The sequence below is a fragment of the Ursus americanus genome, chromosome 14 (assembly GCF_024610735.1).
Source record: "Ursus americanus isolate L20-20 chromosome 14, mUrsAme1.1.p, whole genome shotgun sequence".
Lineage (NCBI taxonomy): Eukaryota > Metazoa > Chordata > Mammalia > Carnivora > Ursidae > Ursus > Ursus americanus.
In genome coordinates, this window is record NC_142140.1 from 14,447,313 (window position 1) to 14,471,949 (window position 24,637).

General features: G+C 36.8%; 1 protein-coding gene across 7 annotated transcripts in view; it reads right to left on the reverse strand.

Annotated features, from left to right (window-relative positions):
* The window catches only part of CNTN4 (contactin 4), an 877,388-nt gene that overhangs the window by 278,902 nt on the left and 573,849 nt on the right, over nucleotides 1-24,637 (reverse strand). For all 7 annotated transcript variants that reach the window (XM_087866847.1, XM_087866849.1, XM_087866848.1 and 4 more), the window contains 2 exons: nucleotides 15,367-15,493; nucleotides 7,047-7,222 (listed from right to left, as the gene is read on the reverse strand). In XM_087866847.1, the coding sequence (XP_087722973.1) occupies nucleotides 7,047-7,222; nucleotides 15,367-15,493 (303 nt within the window). The remainder of the gene's footprint in view (nucleotides 1-7,046; nucleotides 7,223-15,366; nucleotides 15,494-24,637) is intronic.

A 24,637-nucleotide genomic window follows, 5' to 3' on the forward strand; every position in this document is an offset into this window, starting at 1 on the left:
TTATCACCCATCCAAATCTATGGTTTGAACATGAATTCCACTAGGAAAGTCTAGTTTTCGGTGTCATGGGGGAACCATACATGGCAAGTGCCATGTAATGGGTATCTGCTTAGGAATTAGGTAGTCAGGTCCCTATGGGTTCTCTTCTTCCCACTGCATCATTGGTGAAAGTTATCTCATTTCACTAATTCTCAGATTCTTCACCTATGAAATAAAAATACCCAGCCTCAGCTCCTAGTTCAGTGCACCCTTGCTCGCCTCTGCTTTACACTCACCTTGATTGATAAGAAAACATTCCTTCATCTTTATCTAATGTGTCATAGCTTCAAGTCTATTTTTATACTTTGTATAAATTCATCTATAGGACAATCTTGGGTTATATTAAGAACTAAAGGGGACAATGTTTCCAAAGTCCTTAGCATAATATCTCACAGAGTAATAAAATTATAATAAACATTATAATAATAGCTAACACTTATTAAACCCTTAATGTGTGCTAGACAATGATGTAGGAATTTTAATAGGATTAATTTATTTGATCCTTACAACAAAGGAGGTATGGTTATTAACCTTATTTTATGGAGAAAGAAACTGAGGCAGAGAGAAGTATCTTGTCCAAGGTCACAGGGTTAAAGAAGGGGCTGAATTTCAAAGCAGGAAATTTAACTCCAGAGCTTGTGATCTTATCCATTATACCTAAGCTCTTAATAAATATTAATTATAAACTGATGGTTACCAGAGGGGAGATAGGGGGATGGGTGAAATAGGAATTAATATTTAAAAAATTTCTCTCTCTCTCTCTCTCTACCTCTCTCTACATACACACACACACACACACACACACACACACACACACACACACATATGGCTTTTGCATTATATATTACTTTAGAAATACCAAAAAATTAAACTTTATAATGTAAACTGTCTAATTATATTTCCTCAAAGTTGAAAAAAATAATGCAGAAAAATAAATAAATGCTATTATTTTTATTTTAAAAAGATAGGAAAGGGAGGGAAAGAGAAGGACAGGGAAGAGAAGAGAGAAAGAAAAGTAGAGAAGCAGTTACTATATAGCTTCTCAAGCAAGGAAATATTCTGGGACTTTGCATATGCTGTATAATTTAATCTTCATAACAACCCTAAGAGGTAACTATGGTTATCCTCACAATGTTGATGAGAAGTCTGAATTTTAGAAACCTTATGGACACCGAAAGTGAAATAGAACAATGAACAGCATCCCATTCCACCTAAACTTAGGCAATATAGTACCTCAGCTTCTCAAACCCACATAATCAATTTAAAAAAATCGTTATTTGACTATTTTCTAAGTTTATAAGCGTGTATTATAATTTACTTTGAAAAATAAATGTCCATATGTCTGAGAAAAAATTGCCCTGCTGAATTACCATGCACAATGATTTTCAAACAGATTTAACTTGGGATACTTGTCTGGGGAAGTGGGCGGCTAGGCTGATGAGGCTGTAGCACTTCGTTCTGCACAGACAAAGCCTCTTAAAATATCCCCACCATTAAGCAGTGGAAATAATAAACTGAAATTCCCTCCACTTCTGGCCTTATCTTCTGATTCAGCTGCCTATGTAAGAATTAAAGATCACTCAACTTGCTCTTCCCCTTGGATGTAAGGGAGAGTAAAGCAAAGCTATTCCTAAAATATGACGGAAGCTAAGTATACTCTGAGGCCAAGTTTTCAGGAGTTGGGTGGCATGTTTGATCCATTCCATACATGAATTATTTTTTATTAGACTAAGGCCTCCTGCCCCAACATATACCCTTATCTGCGATAAGATGTCAACTGTCTTCCTCATAACTTCAGGGTGGAAATGCACCCAATCCAAAGCACTCCCAAAGGATCACCAGAAAGTCTGAACTCAGTGATTCAATCATGACCCAAATATGGCCCCATGACTTTAACATCCACTCTTATTTAACAACTATTATTGCAAGTTCACTAAGGGCTGGGTACTTGGTAGACTCTGGTAAAATAATTTTTTTTTTAAATTTTATTTATTTGAGAGAGAGAGTGCAGGTGCACATGAGTTGGGGGGGACAGTGGGGGAGGGAGAGGGAGAGAGGATTCCAAGCAGACACCTGATACGGGGCTTAACCCCACAACCCTGACATCATGACCTGGGCTGAAATCAAGAGTCCGACACTTAACTGACTGTGCCACACAGGTGCTCCAACCCTGGTAAATTAATCAATGAGATTTTGTGGCCCTAGATATAACAGAAGGAGTAAATGGTAGAAGGGATATTGGTAGTCTGTGACAGCAAGAAAAATGAATGCTAATGGCTTAATATTGCAGGGGGACTGAAAAACAAAATGTGATCAAAACTGCATTACAATGTATGCTTATGAAAATGTCCACATCTCATCAAGAGTGACTTAAATTATGCTATGCCTTTTTAATAAGGATTTCTGTTCTAACAATATTGAAGGAAAAAAATGGCGGGGAGGAGTAAGATCTCAAAGGAATCATTTCCATTAAAGAGATTTTTTGCTTATGTGAATTAATTCATTCTTAAAAAATGCTTAATACAAGAGATTATCAAATTCTGCTTAGAAAGCAGCATTAAAAGATTTAAAAATCATCCATAAACAATGTCTACCTTATAAGACTGTCCTATAGATAAATTTATGTAAAGTATAAAAATGAGAGTTGAAGCCATGCCATGTTAGATAAAGATGAAGGGATGATTTCTTATCAATCAAGGTGAGTCTAAAGCAGAGGTGAGCAAGGGTGCACTGAACTAGGAGCGGAGGCTGGTTTTCCTTGGCTGTCACTTATTCACTGTGTAAATAACCATGAGTAATTCAGTTACTCTAATCTTAATTTTCATTTTTAAAATGATACAGTCCAGGAATCTTTTCAGGTCTGTTTCAGCCATAAAATCATATGATTAAAAATGAAGAAGTATTTTCACTTGCATATTATAGTGCAGTAAGTATGCTCAAAAGACAACATTTTATCCCCTCGCTGATTATGAAAATGTTTGGGGTAAAATGTTCATAACAGCATTGTCCACAATGGCTAAATTGTGGAAGGAGCCGAGGTGCCCTTCAACAGATGACTGGATTAAGAAGATGTGGTCAATATATACAATGGAATATTACTCAGCCATCACAAAGAATGATTACCCAACATTTGCAGCAACATGGACGGGACTGGAGGAGACTATGCTAAGTGAAATAAGTCAAACAGAGAAAGACAATTATCATATGGTTTCACTCATTTACGGAACATAAGAAATAGCAGGAAGATCTGTAGGAGAAGAAAGGGAAGAATGAAGGGGGGTAAACAGAAGGGGGAATGAACCACGAGAGACTGTGGACTCTGGGAAACAAATTGAGGGCTTCAGAGGGGAGGGGGCTAGGGGACTGGGATAGGCCGGTAATGGGTATTAAGGAGGGCACATATTGCATGGTGCACTGGGTGTTATACGCAAACAATGAATCATGGAACACTATGTCAAAAACTAAGGATGTACTGTATGGTGACTAACATAACATAATAAAAATTATTATAAAAAAAGAAAATGTTTGGGGTGAAAGCAATTAGTCAGTAACATTCAGAGGATGTCCCTGTCATGCTTCGCCTTACGTCACTGAAGAAAAGTATTTTATTCTAAACAATTAAAATTGGTTTTTGAATAAAGGCAACATCTTTTTAAAAATTTTATTTTAAAGGATAGAAAAAAAGTCTAGAAACTGAAGAGTGAAGATCAACACGCTGGATTCTAGAAAATGACTAGAATATAAAGGGTATGGGTTTATAAAAATACATCATCCCCCAAATAATTTTATACATATATATGTTCTTTGTTGTGTCACTAAAGAGGACATGAATTAAAGAATTCCTTTATTCATACATATAAAGTGTTCTAGACTTTGCAGATACAAGGATGGAAAAGATAGTTTCAGTTCTCTTAGAACTTAGATTCTATCATAGCGATTAAATAATGAGAGAAAATAAATATGCAAAATCATGCTAGGTTGTATTAAGTCCTAATGAATGAAAGAGAGGATACTTTTATGTACAAGTAGAGGGCTGGAAGAGATAAGCAGAAGAAAAGAACAGAAATGATAGGAATTACTTCTTAGGTTAGACAGGGTGATGTGAAAACTTTCTCTTAGGAGCTCATACTTAAATTGAGAAGGAAGGATCATGAAAAGTGAGCATGTGAAGGATCATGAGAAAAGCATGTAATGCAGAGGGAATGAAAGTATCAAGGCTTGAGTGCAAAAGATAGATCCTCATTTTCAAGAAATTAAAATGAGACCATGGTAATGAATTTGAGATTTATTCTAAGTGCAGTAGAACGCATAAAACAGCAAAGTGGAATGATCTCATTTACATGTTTAAAAGATTAATCTGCCTGCTCTATGATAAATGGTTAAAGGAGATGTAGAGAAGATGCATACAGACCAGGTAGGAGGGGTGTTGAAAAAAAATACACCTTGATTTTACCAAGGCATTTGGCAAAGATTCTCACTACTTTAAGAATACATAGGAGAATCTGGGGTTCGATTACAGTATTTTTCGGAAAATTTGTAGCTAATTGAACAAGAATATGCAAAGAATATTGATTTAAAAGTTCAATCTCATCTCGTCTCAGTGGAAGTTCTGTATTGGCATGCTGCCCTGTCCTGGCCAACATGTTGTATCAATTATTTGAATGTACACATGCTTATCAAATTTCTGCTGACATTAAAGTAGGAGGACAATCAATATGTCAGATTAAAAAAAAAAAGATTTAAAACGATTTCAACCGTGAGGGAACAAGGGTCACCACTCAGAAGGTGAATTTAATAGGGGTAAATATAATATTCTGAATTAAGGTTAATAAAATAACATGGTTGGGTAGCTTGAGATTAATAGACATTCATAAAAAATCAATCCTCAGATTTTACAGGACTGTATGTTCAAAATAAGGTTATGATATGGGACTGAGACTTTAAAAAAAGATGAATATCAATGTCAGCTGCATTCACTGTAAAAGAAGTTCACATTGTGGGCTACTGCTGTTCCCACTGTCCTCTGCAAAGGTCAAGGCACTTACATAGAATTGGATACATTCCAATATGGTCACAATTTTAATAGATACATTTACATAAATGGGTGTGTCATGAAGAAGATGGTTATAGATTAAGTACTCAGAGAAGACAACAATTATGAAACAAGGGACATGATCATGTTTTCACATATCTGAAGCCTAACCAGAATCCTACAGTAAGCATTGGGAGTTAGAGTGATGGAAATTTAGATATTTAGCTCCATTTTAAGAAAGAGCTGTTGGGTTTGTTTTTGTACTTTTGAAAAAGTAGAGCAGTCTACCATGGATCAGGATGCTTTGTGATGAATAGGTGAGCTCTCTGTTTTTATAACTTTTGAGGCTGAACAACTATCAGCCACGGATTCTTAAGGTGGCAGGATGCCTATATTACCCATGAAGTGGGACAAGCAAGGTGGACTCCAAACACTGGTCCTCAGGCCAACTCAGCCACAAAATGAGTGGTAGAGCTTTTCCCTAGGCTAAAATAATGTAATTAAGTAACCACCCTCAAATACGATATTCTGTCTTTTGTATAGTTTTGTTAGTAGAAATGCCTGGACAAAAGGATAGTTTTAAGAGTTGGTAATTTGCTTTTTAAATGTCATAAATTAGAGAGACAAGGTTGGTAATGCTATGTCAACTTTTATTTTTTTGTTGTTACTATTGCTATCTTAAAAATTTTCCTATACTATGAAATCCAAAAATCAAAGTAGTCTCACCGACTGCAGAGATCTCCCTACTCTGAGAATCAAAGATTCTACGATTATTTTTCAAAAGGAATCTAACAAAATTCACTTGTCATTCCTAAAAAAATAAGTATAGGTATCAGACTTGCCTTAGACCAAGAGAAACAGTTTGGATCATTAGCACTCAATTGGAAATATTATCCTTCTATTATTCTGCACACCTAAGAATATTTGGAAGATTCACACAAAAAAGGAAATATTCACAAACAAAATAACTTGGAATCCTATATATATACCTAATACTCAGAAACTTCATTTCTCAACTAGTAAAAATGCCACCTGATGGCAATAATAGATTAAGCACTGGATATTAGATACATTTGATGTTGAGTTCCCAGAGAGGATTTTGTTAATGAGAATATTCTACAGTGTTACTGCCAACAGACTTTGTAATTATGAAACCTTTGACATTAATGCACTGCTGTATGAGCTGGGATTTTACACAAGGAAATATATAATCATATGCAAATACATAAACCCTTAAAGATGTAGCTGAACATCAACTCTCAAAGGCATCTATACTCAAATGTGTACTCACTGCTCTTGCCTGTGGATTTTATTTTCAACTTGCTATTTCGAAATTCTACTTTCTTTGATTTGCTCATGAACTTTTATTAGATGATGGTCTTAAGAGATGGGAATTTATTTTTTTAAATGTTCTAAACTGGAAATACGAAAGGTATAATGTAGATGTTAACACTTTGTCTCTACTTTTTGTTGTTATTGTAGTGGTTTTAAAAATTTTCCTAATCTATAAAATAAGAAAAAAACTGGAGGATTATAGGATTAATAGACTACCAACGTTTTTTGCAACTCTGAGCTTTATGGTTAAATGCTTCTCAAATTGACTGTTACTGGCAGTTCAATTGCTTGCTTATACACACTCTATAAGGTGTGTGTGTGTCTATGTGTGTAATTTCTTGTGTATGTAAATTTATTTGGGTATAAATTTGAGTGCATGTGAATTTATATATGTGTAGTGAGTCCCATAACAAGCTATCATATAATCAAACTGTCTTCAGCCTTATAAAAGCAGAATACACCTTTCCACTTAGATTTACAATTTATCTTATAAACAAGATATTTCCCAAATATGAGAAAAAAAGGTAAAGATCATATAACAAATTAAAATCTATTTGGTTTTTAAAAAGAAACTGTTTTAAAGGCTTAATGGTACAAAAACTCAAAGTAACATTTGCAGCATGAGGTAATTGCTACTTACAGGCAAACTGAAGCTTTGCTTCTCTGCTAACAACTGTTCCAAATGAGTTTGTTGCTATGCACTGGTACGTTCCAGCATCTTGGGTTTTATTGGGGTTATTGATCAACAAGCTGCCTTCAACAACACTGTAGCGGAAATCCACACCAATGTCAACATCTGTTCCATTTAATTTCCACCTATAGTATAGAAATGCCAGGAGATAAAGCCTTGTGATATTAATCAATATTTCTGAATCACTAATATACATAAAAACTATAAATAGCCGGAAATATCATCGGTGACTTTTTAAACCATGGTTAAAAAAAAGAAGTAGAAATGCTCTACCCAGCAATGGTGACAACTTAAGTGCTATGGAAAGAGCATGTCTTTTACAGTAAACAATGATATTAAAATTTTAACACCTCCTTTTGTGGCTAATCTGATACTACACACACTTCACTTTTTTTTCCCCTTTAAATCTCCATAGCATCTTGTACAACTTTCTTTAAACAGAGCTTCTCAGCAAAAGTCCTTTTTCTAGTTTGTAGTTAATTTTTTTTTTCCTCCTAGTTTGTAGTTATTCTTTAAATGGGTCTATACAGATGACAGAATACACCACTTTCAGGTAGACTGCTGAGTATTTGATGAAATTGCAGCAGAGTTGCTTTGATTTGGTTCTTAATGTGACTGAAATGGCTGATGCAAAGCAGAGGAACTCTATTGATCTAGAGCTGTCTTAGGGACCAAACTAGTCCTAACCATGGATCACTTTGAAGATCTTCTTAGCCAATGGCACTCAAACATCAATCAACCATCCCAGTAAACTGCAGATCAGGTCATTAGGTAACAGAGGCAAAGAGAGTTTTGTTGTGCTTCTGTTTGTTAACGTGAATCATCTATTGTATCTGACTCTAGTGTTTGGCCCTATAAATAAATTTTACTGGGACTCGCATATTTAAACAACAAAGCTTTACTAACAAGATCTACTTCTTTTTCTTTTCTTTTGCAGCCAATAACATCCCCCAAAGAGCTTATTTTAACCAAATTACCTTCCTTTGAATACTTAGGAACTTTGGAGCTAATAAAATTCAATGGCTATGTATCCTTTTTTTTCCTCCCCTTCCCTCCCAAATTCTACGCAAACATCATAGTTGAAACTTCTGAAATACCAACAGTCTCACAGTGGTATTCACTTTGGGAGACTAAAAAATAAGGAAACACTAAAGAACAAAGGAAACTGATAAGAAACAATAACAGGACTAAAGAATGAGAGACTTGCATTTTCATCTTCTTCAATCAGTAAAAAACAAATGAAAGTCATTTAAAATGTATATGTGTACATGCATGCTCATTGTGTATCCTCTCATAATATTCTGGAGTAGTATGGCTAGTATGTACGGTGTAAAAGTATTTAAATGAAAAAATGCAATCCAGTTTGTTTCAAGATTTTGGGTATTTGGTATCCACAAAAGCAGAAGTTTAAGGATGATCCTTTCCTTTCTGTCAAGATCTCTCTCACACTTCAAGGTCAATTTTAAATCATACCCCTTCTAATGAAGTCTTCTTCAATAGTCCTAGTCAAAATTAATCAAAGTCTTCCACAATCTCCTACAGGATTCTCTCTGCTCTATTACGCAGGAATTCTGCCTTCACTGTAGATAATTTGCCTAGATCACTTTTGTACTGTCCCTTAAGCAATCTAGACCTTGACACTTTCCTTGTGCTCAATAATGGCCTGTGGAACTTGACTGAATAGTTTACTTTTCTGCTGTATATTTTAGCTTTGAGCATGGTGCTGTATGTTTGTTTACATCTATGTCTTTGATACGTAAAAATTTTGAAACATGAGGGGGCAGTAAAGGTAGGTCAAAGTCGCAAAATGGGACATAGCTCTTTATGTGTTTGTTTATAAGAAGATGGGTATTAGAAACAAACATTGTTTTTAAGCTTGACAGTAATTCTCTCTGTGTTCTGACACAGACATGAAAGCAATAAGCAATAAAAAGAGAAAGCTGGGTTATATTTTACCAGGTCTACATGCACATGAATCGAGAAATGAATGCCTGCCCTAGACATTTTTTTTTTTTTTTGAGTCAGCTGATCACGTCTTGGCTATAACTCTCACTTCAAATGATAGTCGAGCAATTTAATATGACAAATCTAAGAACTCAAAGAGGAAATTGCAATATAATATGAGCTGCAAGCAGAATGTGGAATTTAGAAATGGACCATGTGAGCCTTTTTAGAAAAGTGGTAGTGGGGATAATGAGAACACCTCTGTAGGTTTGTCTACACTAGTCATCCCAACCTAAATGCTCTGCAGAAAGTCCTTTAATCTACTTTATTGCCTGCTTTTACATACAAACAGCAAAGGAAAAGGGATTATTTAGAAAATAAAGTGCTTGCTGTGAAATGCAGTTGAGACTAGATTACAAAACACTATACCCAGTTTTATTGCAATGCAGTCAATGTTCATTCCCACTGAATGTGGATTGCACTAAATTCCTTATCTTAGTCCATACTGGAACACTCTTGAAAAATCACAGTTTATTTTCAATGTTTGAATAATCTTTTAAGTACTAGTAATAGAGACAACGCCCATGTGGAACAAAAAGAGATTTTTCCTAGGGTCAGGACAAATTAGTGAGTCTCATAAGCTGATTTCTTTCTTTCTTCCTCTTCTTTCTTTCTTTCTTTCTTTCTTTCTTTCTTTCTTTCTTTCTTTCTTTCTTTCAAGATTTTATTTATTTGACAGAGAGAGAGGGAACACAAGCAGGGGAGAGGGAGAGGGAGAGAGCGAAGCAGGCTTCCCACCGAGCAGGGATCCCGACATGGGGCTCGATTCCAGGACCTTGGGATCATGACCTGAGCCGAAGGCAGCCGCTTAATGATTGAGCCACCCAGGCGCCCCTCATAAGCTGATTTCTGAATCACTTGGGGGAACCATAACTCAACTCTTCCCAGAGAGTCATGTTGTGTCCAAGTAAACACTTACTATGAAGTTCTGGGAGGTACAATTTTCCAGACTTTGCTGGGAAGCTAGCTATGGAATTTGTTGTAATAAAACCCTCTTTCTTCGTTCACAGTCTCAAGTTTGGCATGGAAGAAGGGGCAAGACCTTTGTGACTTGGAATTTGTTGTTTATAAACTAAGTTGAACACAAACCTCACAGCAAAGGCACTTCAGCCAAGTACCTGAACGTCCCTCCTGTCTGGAAAGGGAAGCTGAGGGCAGTAAGTAATGTCACAAGTCCTTAAGAAACTTGAATACAAGGAAAGTTGGCAAAAGTCAACACTTCTTAAATTTTTCTGGGTCTGGGTCAATCCTTTCAAAGTTGAGGGGCAGGAAACAATGAAAAGAGAAGGCTCAGTTGAGGGAATAAACACAAAGAAGAGAGGTCAGTTCTGGTTTGAGGAAAAACCTAAGGCTGAAAATCCCCATGGAGAGTTCACCTTGAATTTTTCCTACTTGTTTGTCCCGCTCAAAGTCAGCCTGAGCACTGAAAAAGTGTAGCCAGACAGATGTTTGAAAATACCTGATTTCTCCATTTTGTCCCTTGCTCTTTCCTTCAACAAGAGGGAGTTTTTAGCTCCCAGGTAGCAACTGGCTATTATGTTACAGAAAAACTGCCAAAGGTATAAAGGAAAACACAGTAGACGGCAACAATTGTTGGTGCATTTGATTAAAAGTTTTCTTCTCAGCTTTTCCTGGCGATCTTTAAAAACATAATAGGTTTCTGTTCCACTGCTTGTTTTAAATAACAAAGCAGGCTCCTGGATCTTGAAACACAATGTTACAAAAGCAATGTTAATTAAAGGTCACAGTTTGGGGGAAAAAGGAAGCAGCAACTTGCCAAATTCTGCTGCAAAATTTGTTTTCATTTATGGCTAACATCTGAACTTACACTTGGCTCTGTACTAAAAAATAGGCCCATTTAACTCATCATTTATGTATGTAGAAACCTTTGCCTCTTGCATTTATTTTTTACTATATAACATATCTTATAGTATCTGATTTAACCTTGAATTCAACATATTCTAGGGAGAATAAATGCACATTCTGGTTTGCCCAGGACAGTGCTGGTTTTACACCTGCTGTCCTAGAATAATTATTAACTGTGGCCTTTTACTCTCAGAACTATCCTGGTTTGCATGATAAATTATATATCCATTAGAGAGGTTTTTTTTTTCTTTCTTTCAGTAATGCACTTCTGTTGGCAAAATATCCATATAGCAAAACGTCATTTGCTCTCTGTATTCAGTTAAATATCTCCTTTTCTATGAAACTTTCCCTGTTCTTTCCCTTGCATCCTGAAGTAGACTTCCATCTAGGATGCCCTAGAACTTGGACATCCTTTACAGCACTGACAGCACAATACTTGCAGCAAAGCGCTGCAGCTACCTTCACCACTTCCAGGCAGTGCTCCAAAAAGCACACTACTTGAACATGCAGTTTATTAATCTTTGCATACTGAAAACCTAGGGTGGTGTCCGGTAATACAGTGATTTAATACAGTAGCTTAAAATAGTGGTTTAAATACCTTTCCCGGACCATATATTTTTCAGAATTCTAATCCATACCCTAATTCAAAGGAGAGCTGCTATGGTGGACGCTTGGGTAGAAGCTCTACAATTACTCCCCCCAGGAAATTACTGAGTCAGTTCTATGCACCTAGAATTCAGTTTGAAAAACACTGGGTGGTGTAATAATGATGATACAGTTGAAGGATGAATGAATGAATGAATGAATGGGCACATAAATTATATTCTAAAATAATTTCTACTACATATCATCCTTTAACTTGTATAAGATGCCCTTTGCCTTCTGCCAATTTGCAAACTAAATATCTCAGTTCATATCCCACTTCTGTGGCTCCTTACTGATCCAACCACTTCCTCCCCTAAACTATGACATATGTTCTCTATTATTTTGTTTTTTACAGACTTTTATATGTTGATTATTACCTTAAAGTTTTCTCATGAAATGTGAATAGAGGCAAAATCATATTTATAAGATATATGAAGTCACGTCGCTGTGTGGCCCAACAAACATTTATTCACCAAACATTTACTTTTTTATCTTTCTGTGAATTTCACTCTTTCCTTTGAAGTCCCAAGACCCCTACCCTGCCCTTCTCCTTAGTTCAGAATGACATATATACCTCTTTTTTGCCTGTCTGGAATTTCATGTCTGTGTAGATTCCTCATACACACAAATTTAAATTTTCTTCTATTAATCTGCTTCGTGAAAATTTAATTCTTAGTCCAGCTAGAAGAATCTCGGATAGAAGAAAATTTCATCCTCCCCAACATTATAAAGAATCACAAGACAATAAATATCTGAGTCTAAGAAAATAAATATTACTTTTAAAGTCTCCATTTCCATTTTGATTCTAATGACTCCCGTCTCAACGGTTAATTATAATCTCTAATTTTGCCTTGTTCTTTCCCCTGATTTTATGATTTTTATCAAGTATGTTGGTCTCCTTAAACAACTGCTCCATCTTACCTGCTTTTGAACTTTATAAATATGGAATTATACTATTCTTTTGTGACTTGCTTTGTTTGCTGAAAATTATGTTCCTGTGATCCATCATGCTGCAGCTGTAATTCATCATTTTCACTACTGCGTGGGGTTACCTTGTATGAACATACCAGGTTATATTTATTTATATTATGTTGAATTTAGTTTTCTAAATTTCTGCTAATCTGGTAGGCTTGCAAGAATGTGTCCTTTTAGTTTTAATTTGTGTATTTCTGCTCTATTTAATGGATATGTGATATTCCTTTTCTTAGAAGTACCTAATCAAGTCTTTTGTAATGTTTCTACTAGGCTACTAAAAAAAGTTTTTTTACTTTTTTTTTTTAATTTTTATTTATTTATTCGACAGAGATAGAGACAGCCAGTGAGAGAGGGAACACAAGCAGGGGGAGTGGGAGAGGAAGAAGCAGGCTCCCAGCGGAGGAGCCTGATGTGGGGCTCGATCCCATAACGCCGGGATCACGCTCTGAGCTGAAGGCAGACGCTTAACTGCTGTGCCACCGAGGCGCCCCAGTTTTTTTACTTTTTGATTTGTGGGGGATTTAAAAATATTTTTGGATATTATTTCTTTGCCAATGACATGTATTAAAAATATCCTCTCCCAGTTGGAAGCTTGAAATTTTACTCATCTCAGTATTTCTGTTGAACAGAAGTTCTTACCATTAATGAAGTTAAATATTTTCTTTTATGACTTGTGCTTTTTCTGTCATATTTGAGAAATATTTCCTTCCCTCCAAAGTCATAGATATGTATGCTATCTTCTTTTAAAAGCGTATATGTCCCCTGTAGGTCTTATAATCACCTGAAATTGGTCTTTGTGTATGTGGTCAGGTAGGGGTCAAAGTTGATTTCACTTTTTTTAACCATGTGTATAAATCCATTGTGCAGTATATCTTTCTTAAATTTATTTCTATTATTGTCATGACTTTTAATTTTTTATCTCCACAAGACAGTGGAGAAATTATTATTTTTATTGTTTAGTGTAACTGCAAATGATTTTAATGTGGAAATATTAGCCTTTGCCACTTGCGTTACTATCATTTTTTCTTCTATCTCAGATATTCTACCTGGTATCATCTTTATTTTGTTTCAATTATAATTGAAAGATATATCTAAAAGATATAAAGAATTTTCTTTAGTGAGTATGTCTGCTGAAGTGAAACTTTATTTTTTTTTTTTAAGACTTTATTTATTCATCTGAAAGAGAGTGAGAGAGAGAAGGAGCAGGGGGAAGGAGAAGCAGGCTCCCCGCTGAGAAGGGAGCCCCACACGGGCTTGATCTCAGGATCCTGGCAAGAGCCCGATGTGGGACTCGATCCCAGGACCCTGGGATCACAACCAAAGCCAAAAGCAGACACTTAACTGACTGAGCCACCCAGGTGCACTTGCTGGAGTCAAACTTTAGTTTCTGAATGCCTGAGAACACATTTATTTTGTTCTCCTTTTTTTTTTTTTAAAGATTTTATTTATTTATTCAACAGAGATAGAGACAGCCAGCGAGAGAGGGAACACAAGCAGGGGGAGTGGGAGAGGAAGAAGCAGGCTCTTAGCGGAGGAGCCTGATGTGGGGCTCGATCCCATAACGCCAGGATCACGCCCTGAGCTAAAGGCAGATGCTTAACCGCTGTGCCACCCAGGCGCCCCTGTTCTCCTTTTAAAAAATATTTCTGCTATATAGAAATTTAACAGTTAATCTCTCTCAGCATATCAAAGATTCTTTCTTCCATTCTGATTTTTTATAACTATTGAGAAGTCAGTTGCTGGTCTGCCATCTATTTGAGGGTTATCTGTTTTATAAGCCTGACTATCTTTATGATTGTATCTTCAACTTGGGTGTTCTGCTGTTTCACTACAATAATTTAGATGAGGCTTTATTTTTATTTGTACTCCTTGAAACTCATTTGGCTACCTAAATATATAGGTTGGAATTTTATTTTTTTTTTAAGATTTTATTTTTAGGTACTCTGTATATAGACCCAACATGGGGCTGGAACTCATGACCCAAAGATAAAATGTTGAGTGTTCTCCCTTGCCTTTCCTTACGGAACCTTGATTAAACATATATAAACATTTTCTATTAATCTCTTTTTTTTTTGGCTTTTCCTTTCTCTCTCTCTCTCTGTCTCTCTCTCTCCCTTTACTTCTCTTTATCCATTTCTGATGCCTTTGGATGATTCCTTCAGATATACCTTGCAATTTACTAATTCTCTTTTCAGCTGTGTCTCATTTTCTATTAAAACCACTTAGTACCAAAGATTGAAATAGGCAATTACTTTAGCTTTACAGTTCTTTGGGGAGGCAAGCTTATTTCTTGTTACAGGCACTGTAAGTACATAGCCTTTGGTCCCAGGTCTATTCTAGGAGGTATTCTCATGTGAGACTCTGCTCTTGGTTGACCCTAGGCTAGATCCAAAGCTCTAGTTCACATAGTTCATCCAGGTGAAAACTGCTTTTAGGGGTCAGTTTTCTTCTCTGGGTTCCAAACCCACTTATTTTTTGACTTCTGAGTACTTCTTACTTTGATACCAGTTTGTTGATGCATGTGTTAAAAGTGTTTTAAAAAATATGTTAAGAAATATTTAGGCTTTCAGTGAGGGGGTCAAATAGGATATTTAATTCCCAGTATAGCCAGAAACAGAAGCTGGGTACTAAACATTTCATGAACACAATGATCCCTTAGTGTCTCAGGGTAGCCTATGATGCCTATCTAAAAGATCTTTATGTAATTAGTAATCCTTAAGTACTTGTTGATTTTAATGGAAATGATATGCACGGAAACACGTGATTTAAATTAACGAACCTGATATGCGGTTTTGGATTCCCTTTAACTTCACAGTTGAGCTTCACCTTTTTCTCCTCAGAATTCAAAGGGAACATTACATGATTTGGTTCTTGAATAAAAACAGGGCCATGCAGTGTGTAGTCATCTGAAATGAGAGGAGAAAATGTCCAAAAATGAAGAACATCTTCCAAATAGGAACAACAACAGGAAACAACTACAAAATGAAAATAAGAGTGGTAAAATGACAAAAAAAAAAAAAAATAGTAATACACAACAGATTTAGTTTCAGCCTTTAGATGAAATTTCCTACTGAAGAGTAATCCTTCATAGATTATAACGAAGTGGAGACACAGACTCTCCTATTTCATACTGACAACTTATTTTTACTAACAACTTCCAGAATGCTTGGCATTCCCTTTCCTCTCCTCTTATTTTTCATTCCATCTGCCTTTTGCTCACCCTTTTACTTTGTTTACATTTTGTGCCTTTTACAGCTCTTTTGTGCTGCTGTCATCCTGGGAGACTGTCTAATGTCACAAAGTTAAAAATTTCTCTGCTCTGTAATGGGATAATATAATTGGAAGCAAGCAATGATGATTTCATAAATACATCAATAATGAAAAACAGCTCTGTACTGCTAAAATATGTATAAAAGTTTCTTTTTTTTTTTTTTAAAGATTTTATTTATTTATTTGACAGAGACAGCCAGCAAGAGAGCGAACACAAGCAGGGGGAGTGGGAGAGGAAGAAGCAGGCTCCTAGCAGAGGAGCCTGATGTGGGGCTCGATCCCCGAACGCCGGGATCACGCCCTGAGCCGAAGGCAGACGCTTAAGGACTGCGCCACCCAGGCGCCCCTGTACAAAAGTTTCTTAAATTGCCCATGTGAGTAAAAAACAACCTAGAGTCGTGCTTCTCAAATTATCTGGTAAATGACCAGTTTGTTTTTTCCCCCAACCTATGATGGATCCATATACGGGGCTGTTTGTGTAAATATCATACAGCTGGAACCATATGTGATTCAGCACACAAATTCAGTAACACCCAAACTAGTCTATAGCTGGTTCAACGATACTTGAGTATACAATGACGTATGAGTCTAGATGCTTTCTCTCAATTAACAGCGACTAGATATATGAAACTTACTTTATCACAAAACAGCAATGAAGTTTAAAGACTGGAATAATCCACAAACCAAACTTTAAGTAGCACTATAGAGTACATGTTTCTAGAGTACACATACATAATAAGTATTAGTCAAAATGCATCTCACCACCTATACCCATGAAAGTGATTTTCATTCTTCAAAATCTAGTTCAAGTTCTTTTTTTTTTTTTTTTTTTTTTTATCCTAGAAAGCTTTTCTGGACCTTTATCTTCTTTGTTTAACCACATGGTTCTTCAATTATATATCCCTGTAGCCACTTTCTTTTTTTCTATAAGTGTATTTGTACCTTGCTTTTTCCACTTTGGACTGTAAGCTCCTTGAGAGCATGATGTATTGTACACATTTTGGTACGTTCTGATGTACCAATACCAAGTACAGCAGCTTATACATAGAAGATCATTAATAAGGATTTGTTCTATTTGGGTTTTTTTTTTTTTTTTTTTTTTACTTTTTAATGTATTTAATCAGCTGACTTAGGCATTTCCTGATGAATTTCCACATAGAAGGGCCAGTGGCTATGATATAAAGTAAGACTGAATATCACCCTGTAGCTGGCAATCCACTCCCCACTTAGGTGTGATTATTTTGAACAGTGTGGATTGCAACTGCTATACTGGAAAACCTTTATAACCAGCCTTTGTTGATAGGTGATAAGATCAGAGTAAATTCATGCAGATGTATCAGGACTGAGGAAAAAGAATAAAGCTGGCTTGGGAATCTTGGTGAAGGAAAAGAAGTAAGATGATTTCTTTTAAGGTTTATAACCCAGGCTTAAAAAAAATTCATATGTTGAGGGTGGGATAGAAGAAAATGTAAGGAGACAAGATGACAAAACAGAATTCTATTTTATTATGGAGAAGTCAGGATAGCCAATGACCTCATGGTAAGAAAAAGCAGGATGTGAATTCAGAAAAACCATGAACTGAGAATCAATGCCTTGGGTCAACTACTAAATACATGACCTCTCTCTCCATCACCTAGTCTCTCTAGCCCTCAGTTTTCTTATCTCTAAAATAATAGGATTGGACTAGTCAGTGGTTCTATACCAGTTAAAAATGGGAAAGAATCCCTGAATATTTTTCAATGAACTTACATGCACATATATGTGAAATTTGCATTCAAAGATGACATGAATTATATTGCCACCACCACCCTCTCTCCTTACTCCATGTATAAAATCTCACATTAATGAGACTTAAACAAAGAAAACAGGATCTGCCAAAGAACTCAAAAGCATAGAGTGAAAGTACATAAACATGTAGTTTTTTTTTTTTAACACTCACGGTTTGAAACCAGATACTTCAAAATCCAGATATTTACATTTCTGATTTTCAACAATTACATAGATTGTTTCAAAACAATTTAAACACTGGTCAAGGATTAGCTCAATTCAAATGTGAAGAATTATGTGAATTTTTGGCATATCTATTTAAGTAACAAATGTTACTCATCAGGATCACTAACATAGCACACTTGGTGGATTTTTCTCTAAGAGAGAAGTATTTCTATTGTTGTCCCAATTCCAAAATTATGTGTGTATATATATATAATATCAATCATCTCAATTCATTGGTGTTCCCTGATTTGAATTTCATACAGAAATACACGGTCTATTACTAGTAATTCCAAATAAGAATAAAACATAATAATGATTATCCAGGATGCAGCTGAGAGGCTGTGGATTAACATCTGTACTATTTCTCAATGTATCCATGCCATATTTAAATAACAAAAATGGTATTTTTTTCTGTGTATTTTGTAACAAGAATTGATAATAACGATGCTTTGCATTCACTATAAATAACACATTTCATCCAAAGTTTTTATTTTCTCTTGGTTAACCAAGCTTGCTGCCTGTAAATTAACATTAGCATAAAGGGAATGGTTATTTCAGTTTTCATCTAAGGAAATCCATAGCCTTTCAAACATGAGCTGTTTGGTTTCAAAAAGATGGAGGGAGATATTTTAGAAAGGTTAGCAATGCAGGTGTAGAAAACAGATAATCTAACTTTAAAAACTTCAGCCTAGAGTTACTATACTAACATTTTTTGACAAAAAAGATTTAAAGGGTTGCTTTGTTTCTCCCAAACCTTGAGGTAGCTGGATGAAACAGAGTCCTCAGAATGACATTCTTAGATGAAACACGAAGGGAAGCATCAGTAAGTTTGCTCTATCTCTGTGTAGTAGTGACAAACTGACTTCAAATGTCTTGAAGGTACATATGAAACACTTTGCATTTGACATTTGTAAAGCCCAGAAGATAAAGTTCACCCTTTTCTTTGTCACAGTAACTTGTTCTATAATCAGAGGGGTAGCCATGATTTCCAGCCTAGAGAAGTAAAGGAACATCTCAGCAAATGACAGAGGACAAGGTTTTAATAAGCCAACATGTTTCAGAGTTAGACCATGGACCACCTGCATCGTAATCATGTCATGGAAGGATAGAGCAAGTACAGAGCTTGTTTTTCTAAATCCCAGTCCAGACTGGCTGCACCAGAAAAATCCAGAGTCCATGAATTTGCCTTTAATCTACTTGAATCTGGGTGATTCTTTTGCACACTAAATTTTAAAACTACTAACACAGATCCTTTTGTTCCCAGCTCTCCATTTCCTAAGAGCAGAACATCAACCAGCACTGGCTTTAGACACACTCCTAAACTTTGTCTGTCGGGCAAAGTCAAACCAAAAGATCTGTGCTCAGTAACATTTACAGAAGGACTTTTTAGTACATGTTTGGACTAACAGCTGAGAGGCAAGCAGACAGGAACAGAAGATGATAAACCTAATCCACACAAAAAAATGGATGGATTTGTCAAGGTACAGGACTCATAGTGAAACTAAACCAACATTTCCTTAGAACACTCACAGTTGAATGTCAGCTGCTAATTGTGAGAACCCCTCAAGGGTTCTATGTGACAAAGAAGAGGCACTGATGTGACAAAGCAAAGGCATCCCCAGGGTGACACAGTAATCCACTGACCTATTGTGATAACTTATCCTCACTTGATACACATTACATTCGTGCTGTAACCACTACCCTTTGTTTATAAGAATGAACCTCATTTAAGTGACAGGATGTTCGGATTGATGTTTTAACTTGTGGATTCCCAAAAGGGTGAAAAATCACCCCAGTGGTTCACTTGGCTTGGAGCAGTTACAGCAGTGGACTCACATTATTATCAGGGATCTCTCAGGGGAGCAGCAGGCAATTATTTTTCATTCTCCTAGAAATTCTTTTTTTTTTTTTTTTAAAGATTTTATTTATTTATTCGACAGAGATAGAGACAGCCAGCGAGAGAGGGAACACAAGCAGGGGGAGTGGGAGAGGAAGAAGCAGGCTCATAGCGGAGGAGCCTGATGTGGGGCTTGATCCCATAACGCCAGGATCACGCCCTGAGCCGAAGGCAGACGCTCAACTGCTGTGCCACCCAGGCGCCCCTCATTCTCCTAGAAATTCTTGAAAATCATGGTTAAGAGAAAGAGAGAGGAGCCAGGTTGCCAATAGCCCAGATACAGTCTTTCAAATTCCAGATCATTGATCCCAGCCCCAGCCTGGGGGATTTAGTGCAGATGCCAATACTGGTATATCATGATTTCCTGGGTTCTCCTCTACTTGGAAACTGTCTGCCAGTTGGTCACTAGGCTACTTCTACGATACTACTTGCATTTCCTAAAGTTCCATATCACAGATATTCTCATGGACTAGTTTCTGAGTAAACCACATATTTGTAAAAAGAAGAGAGAAGACCTAAACTAAGGAAAGCCTCCCTTTCACATTTCAACAAAGACTGGGAAACCTTTGGGTTTTCAGAAAAGAGTAGAAATTTCATGACCAGAAATTTATTTAGGTTAAAGGTGAGACTATCCTTAAACTTTCTCCCCCTTTGTTCATCAAATACTGAAAGTTATTGGAAAACACTGTTCTCAACAAATGATTCTCAAACTCCTTTACCCATTTGATTCTTTTCTTTTTAAAATCTATTTTTGGGGGGGAGAAAAAAAAATCAATGTTTGCCAGCCAATTTCTTCTTGCTTCCTCCTGTAAATGTTTCAGAAACAAAATGTAGTGTCAGGGCTACTCTTAAAATGTTTGAAGTACTGAAAGAGATGCATAGAATCATAGAACTTTATATTTAAATGGATTATTTAATCCTGAATATATTTTCCCAGGTCACAAACTAAAAATGTACTATATCTGTAATGGAAACAAAAATGACTTTTACCTAAAAATAAAATTACCCTCTAAGAAATATAGTAATAAAACACTTTTCCACAGTGAGGTGTCACTTATTTTATCTGAAGCTTTAGGAAATCAATGATTTTACTTTTTTTTTTTTTTTTTTAACTTGGCCCATTTTGACACGTCCCCAGACTTCTCTCCTCAGCAAGCAAAATGCTGCTCAGTTAGGTTAGCAGAAGCCAGACTGGGAAAAGAAATGGGAATGGATGGGGGTGGCCTGAGTTTTTCTGAGACTGAGAAAGCTATGACTGAATCTCAGGTGATGGTGTACTCAAGGAAACAAGGTAGAGGCCCATGTATCAAGTACAGTGGAGCAAGTATAGAGCGTAATCTCCATTTCAAGTGCAAGGTCAGCAAAAGACAACATGCTTAAAGAAGCAAGCTATTGGGTAGGTAGGGCTTGGAAAAGTCCACTAATGCTAAATGTAGATCTTTTTTTATTAGGGCATCTGTAAACAATCCTAAAAGGGAGCCAGTAAAGAAAGGAAAGACATGAAAGTGCTGAGCTGTATCAGACAGCAGGTATGATCTCAAGATAAATATTTCATAGAAAGCAGCTTAGCCAAAAAAAAAAATAAAAAAATAAAAATAAATCAAGCTATGCCTAAACTCATTCCTCCAAGTGTGGTCTAGAAACCTCCTGCATCAATATTACCTTACCTGGTGGTTCTTGATGAAAGACAGATTTTTGAGCCCCTGCCAGACCTACTAGATTTTTATTACCAGCACTCAGCACCGCTGTTCATTATTGTGCATTCTACAGTTTGAAAACTAGTACCTTAAGTTATGAATTGAGCACAGATGACTTTCAGCCCTAAACCAATTAAGGGTACCAAAGAAAAACAACCCTGCAGAGTTTTGTTCTATGTGCTACATCACTCTGTAGCTACCATGTGGGATGGGGTAAAAGGCCACATGTCTCCAGCAAAGCCCTTAGGTCAATGCACTTCTCTTCTGCTGGAAATATTTTTCATCTCTTGCAAACTCAGTGACTCAACTCTGCTGGGAAAGGACAAAAATGTAATACTATGATTTCATCTTAGAAAACTAAAAATACCAGATTCAATTCTACGTGTAATTGCTGTGGAGTTCCCAGGTGTTGCACCTGAGGGCTGTTTAGGCCCTTAATCCTAATGGTAGGTATGAAGTACTGCCATAACAGTCAAGAATCTAGAACTGTGATATATAGTCAATCTTCCTACAACATCAAATAGGCTTTTGATTAAACACCTGGTCTTGGGCAGAAACACTTCAATGGCAACAATCTCAATTTGGGAAGTAAACTCGAGGACACCTAATGGGGAACACAAGGATTTGAGTGTGAGCTCAGAGCATGAGCTTGTGGGTTTAGATGGGAGTTACATCTGGGTCACATCTGGAAGCTAGATAGTTTGTTACATAATGCATGCACAGAAGCATCCTGATGCAAACCAAAGTGGCACTGTCATGCTGTACCTTTTACTCTGCATCCTGTGAAGCCCTTGACCGTTCAGTGCTCTTGTGTGTAATCAGTGGGAACATGTTGCCTTATTGAATTGCAGACCAAAGCCACTTCACCAGGGACAAGGAAGGGGTAGCTTTTCTGCTAAGCTGGTTTATTGGGTATGCTCCCAGAGTCATGTTCACATTTTACTTTCTCCCTCTCACCACTTGCATCAATGGGGAAACCCAATGGGAAGAAACATTATTCATTCTGCCACCAGAGTGTTCCAAAAAGGCACACACAGGGTCCACTCTAACCTGCTGGCTGGGAGTCTTCTCTTCCGGCCTTTCTCACAATCACGGAAATTCATTTTGGCTAAGAAACTAAGGTCGGCAGCATCTCCGTGGATCAAAATTACTCACAAAATGTACGGACAGTCACCTAAGGTAATTCAGAAACAAATGAAATACCCTTAACTGATTCTCTTGATTGTGAGCATTCCTTTAAAATTGAATCTTTGATTGTGAGAAATGGTGACTGGACAGCTGTCAAACTATCATTACAAATACAATTTAGTGTTGTTAGTCTTTATAACATAAAGAGCAAGGGAGGTCCAAAGGCCCCACACAAGTGCCTATGTGTAACATTAGCCAACACACAGCATTTTTATTGAATAAGGATCTGCTTCATTCTATTTGCTTGTTCAGTTGAATAGAGCAGAGGCAAAACAAACACAAGAGGAGACAGACATGCCTGCTTAAAGGACAAGATGTTTCTTCCATCTGTCCTTGCTTCCGCCTTCCTTCTTTTAACCCCTTACATGAGCATTTTAAACAGGAAGGAACAGAGAAGTCTGCAGACAGCCGGTATATGTTTGAAGGCAGAAAGTGAAAGAAAGTCCAAATGAGAAGTGAACTCTTCTCCTACTCTTTGTTTCCTGCTGAACAGAATAGTGCTGCTGTCATCATATGTTATGTCACACATAATGAGGACCTAATTGTATGTAATGCCAGCTCTTAGAAATGGTGGTGAGTTGTGGAAAGTGTGAGGAGATAAAAGTGGTCTCCGTTGGGGAAAAAAAAATCTGCAATGCTGAAGGAAGCTTTTACAGGAGTGGCAAAGAACAAAGGGAAATGGGTCAGCACATCCTACTCTGACCCTGACTCTAAATCCTGACACGTATCAGCAACAACGGATCTATTACTCCTTTAAATATAAGTACATGGGGGATTCTGATGTCAAGCTCCAGTTATGAAAATAAATATAAATGTCAACAAATTCAAATATTCTGTAACTCATTTGGAGGCAAAAACTGACCTAAAGGGATGTGAGGCTATATATAGCCTTAGTGTGACTATTGCTAAAGAATTATAAATGTGTTTGATTATGGAGTACTGACCCAGACTCAGCTGGAGATGTTATATAACAGTGGGTATATTTTACGGACCACGTTTTATTTCTAAACTCAGAAAAATTCTTAATTCTCAAAAATTTCTGACCCAAATAGTTTCTGATCAGAGTGTATGGGCCTATACTATGTGCCATTATCAAGTGTAAGTAGAAAACATACAGTGTGCAAAGTAGACTCCATCCCGCCCTCAACGGGTGTTTTTTCTAGAGGGACTGCCAGATGATAATCAGAGAAGTATAGCTAACCTTATCTTTTTACTTAATAAACTTAATTTTTTAGAGCAATTTTACGTTTAGGGAAAAACTGAACAGAAAGTACATAAAGTTCCCATATATCCCTTCTCTACCGCTCACAATGATGGAGTACACAGATAGCTAGATATGAGCAGGGAAACCTACAACCACCCCAAGAATATAACCAGCTGGAAGAGTCCCCAAGGAGCATGCATGCACCCTTCCCCATAATTGCTGCCCTAAAGTAACTTATAGCTTCATTATAATACATTTACATTGCAGATTTTACTCCTCCCTCTGCTTGCTCCCCCCTCCCCCAAGGGGAAGGCTGCTATGACAGTTCCAACAAGGAACATATAAGGCCAATCCCCACCTCCCCCAGCCACCACCCAGGGCCAGTAGGAGTTCCTTAGGTGATTGATTGGAAGCAACCTCAGTCAGACCTTCCTAGCTTTGCCATGTAAACCATGCAAGCATAAAAAGAAAAGACACCCCTAACCCCTAAGCCCAGAGCACTTGCCACCTCTGGGGCTGCTTGAGTGCGTATTTTCTCTTTAACTGCTATTAAATTCTTCCTTACTTAAGAGTTTGGCTCTGAATTCTTTCTTGGCCAAACTCAAGAATGAAGGTCTGCATGGAGGCAAGGAAGGGACCTGATGTTGACAGCAATTTCTCCTACTATTAACATCTTGCATTAGTTGGGGTACATTTGTTATAACTGATGAGCCAGTTGATACATTATTACTAACATCCATAGTTTACGTAAAGGTTCACTCTTTGTGTTGCATAATTCTATGGGTCTTAGCAAATGCTTTAT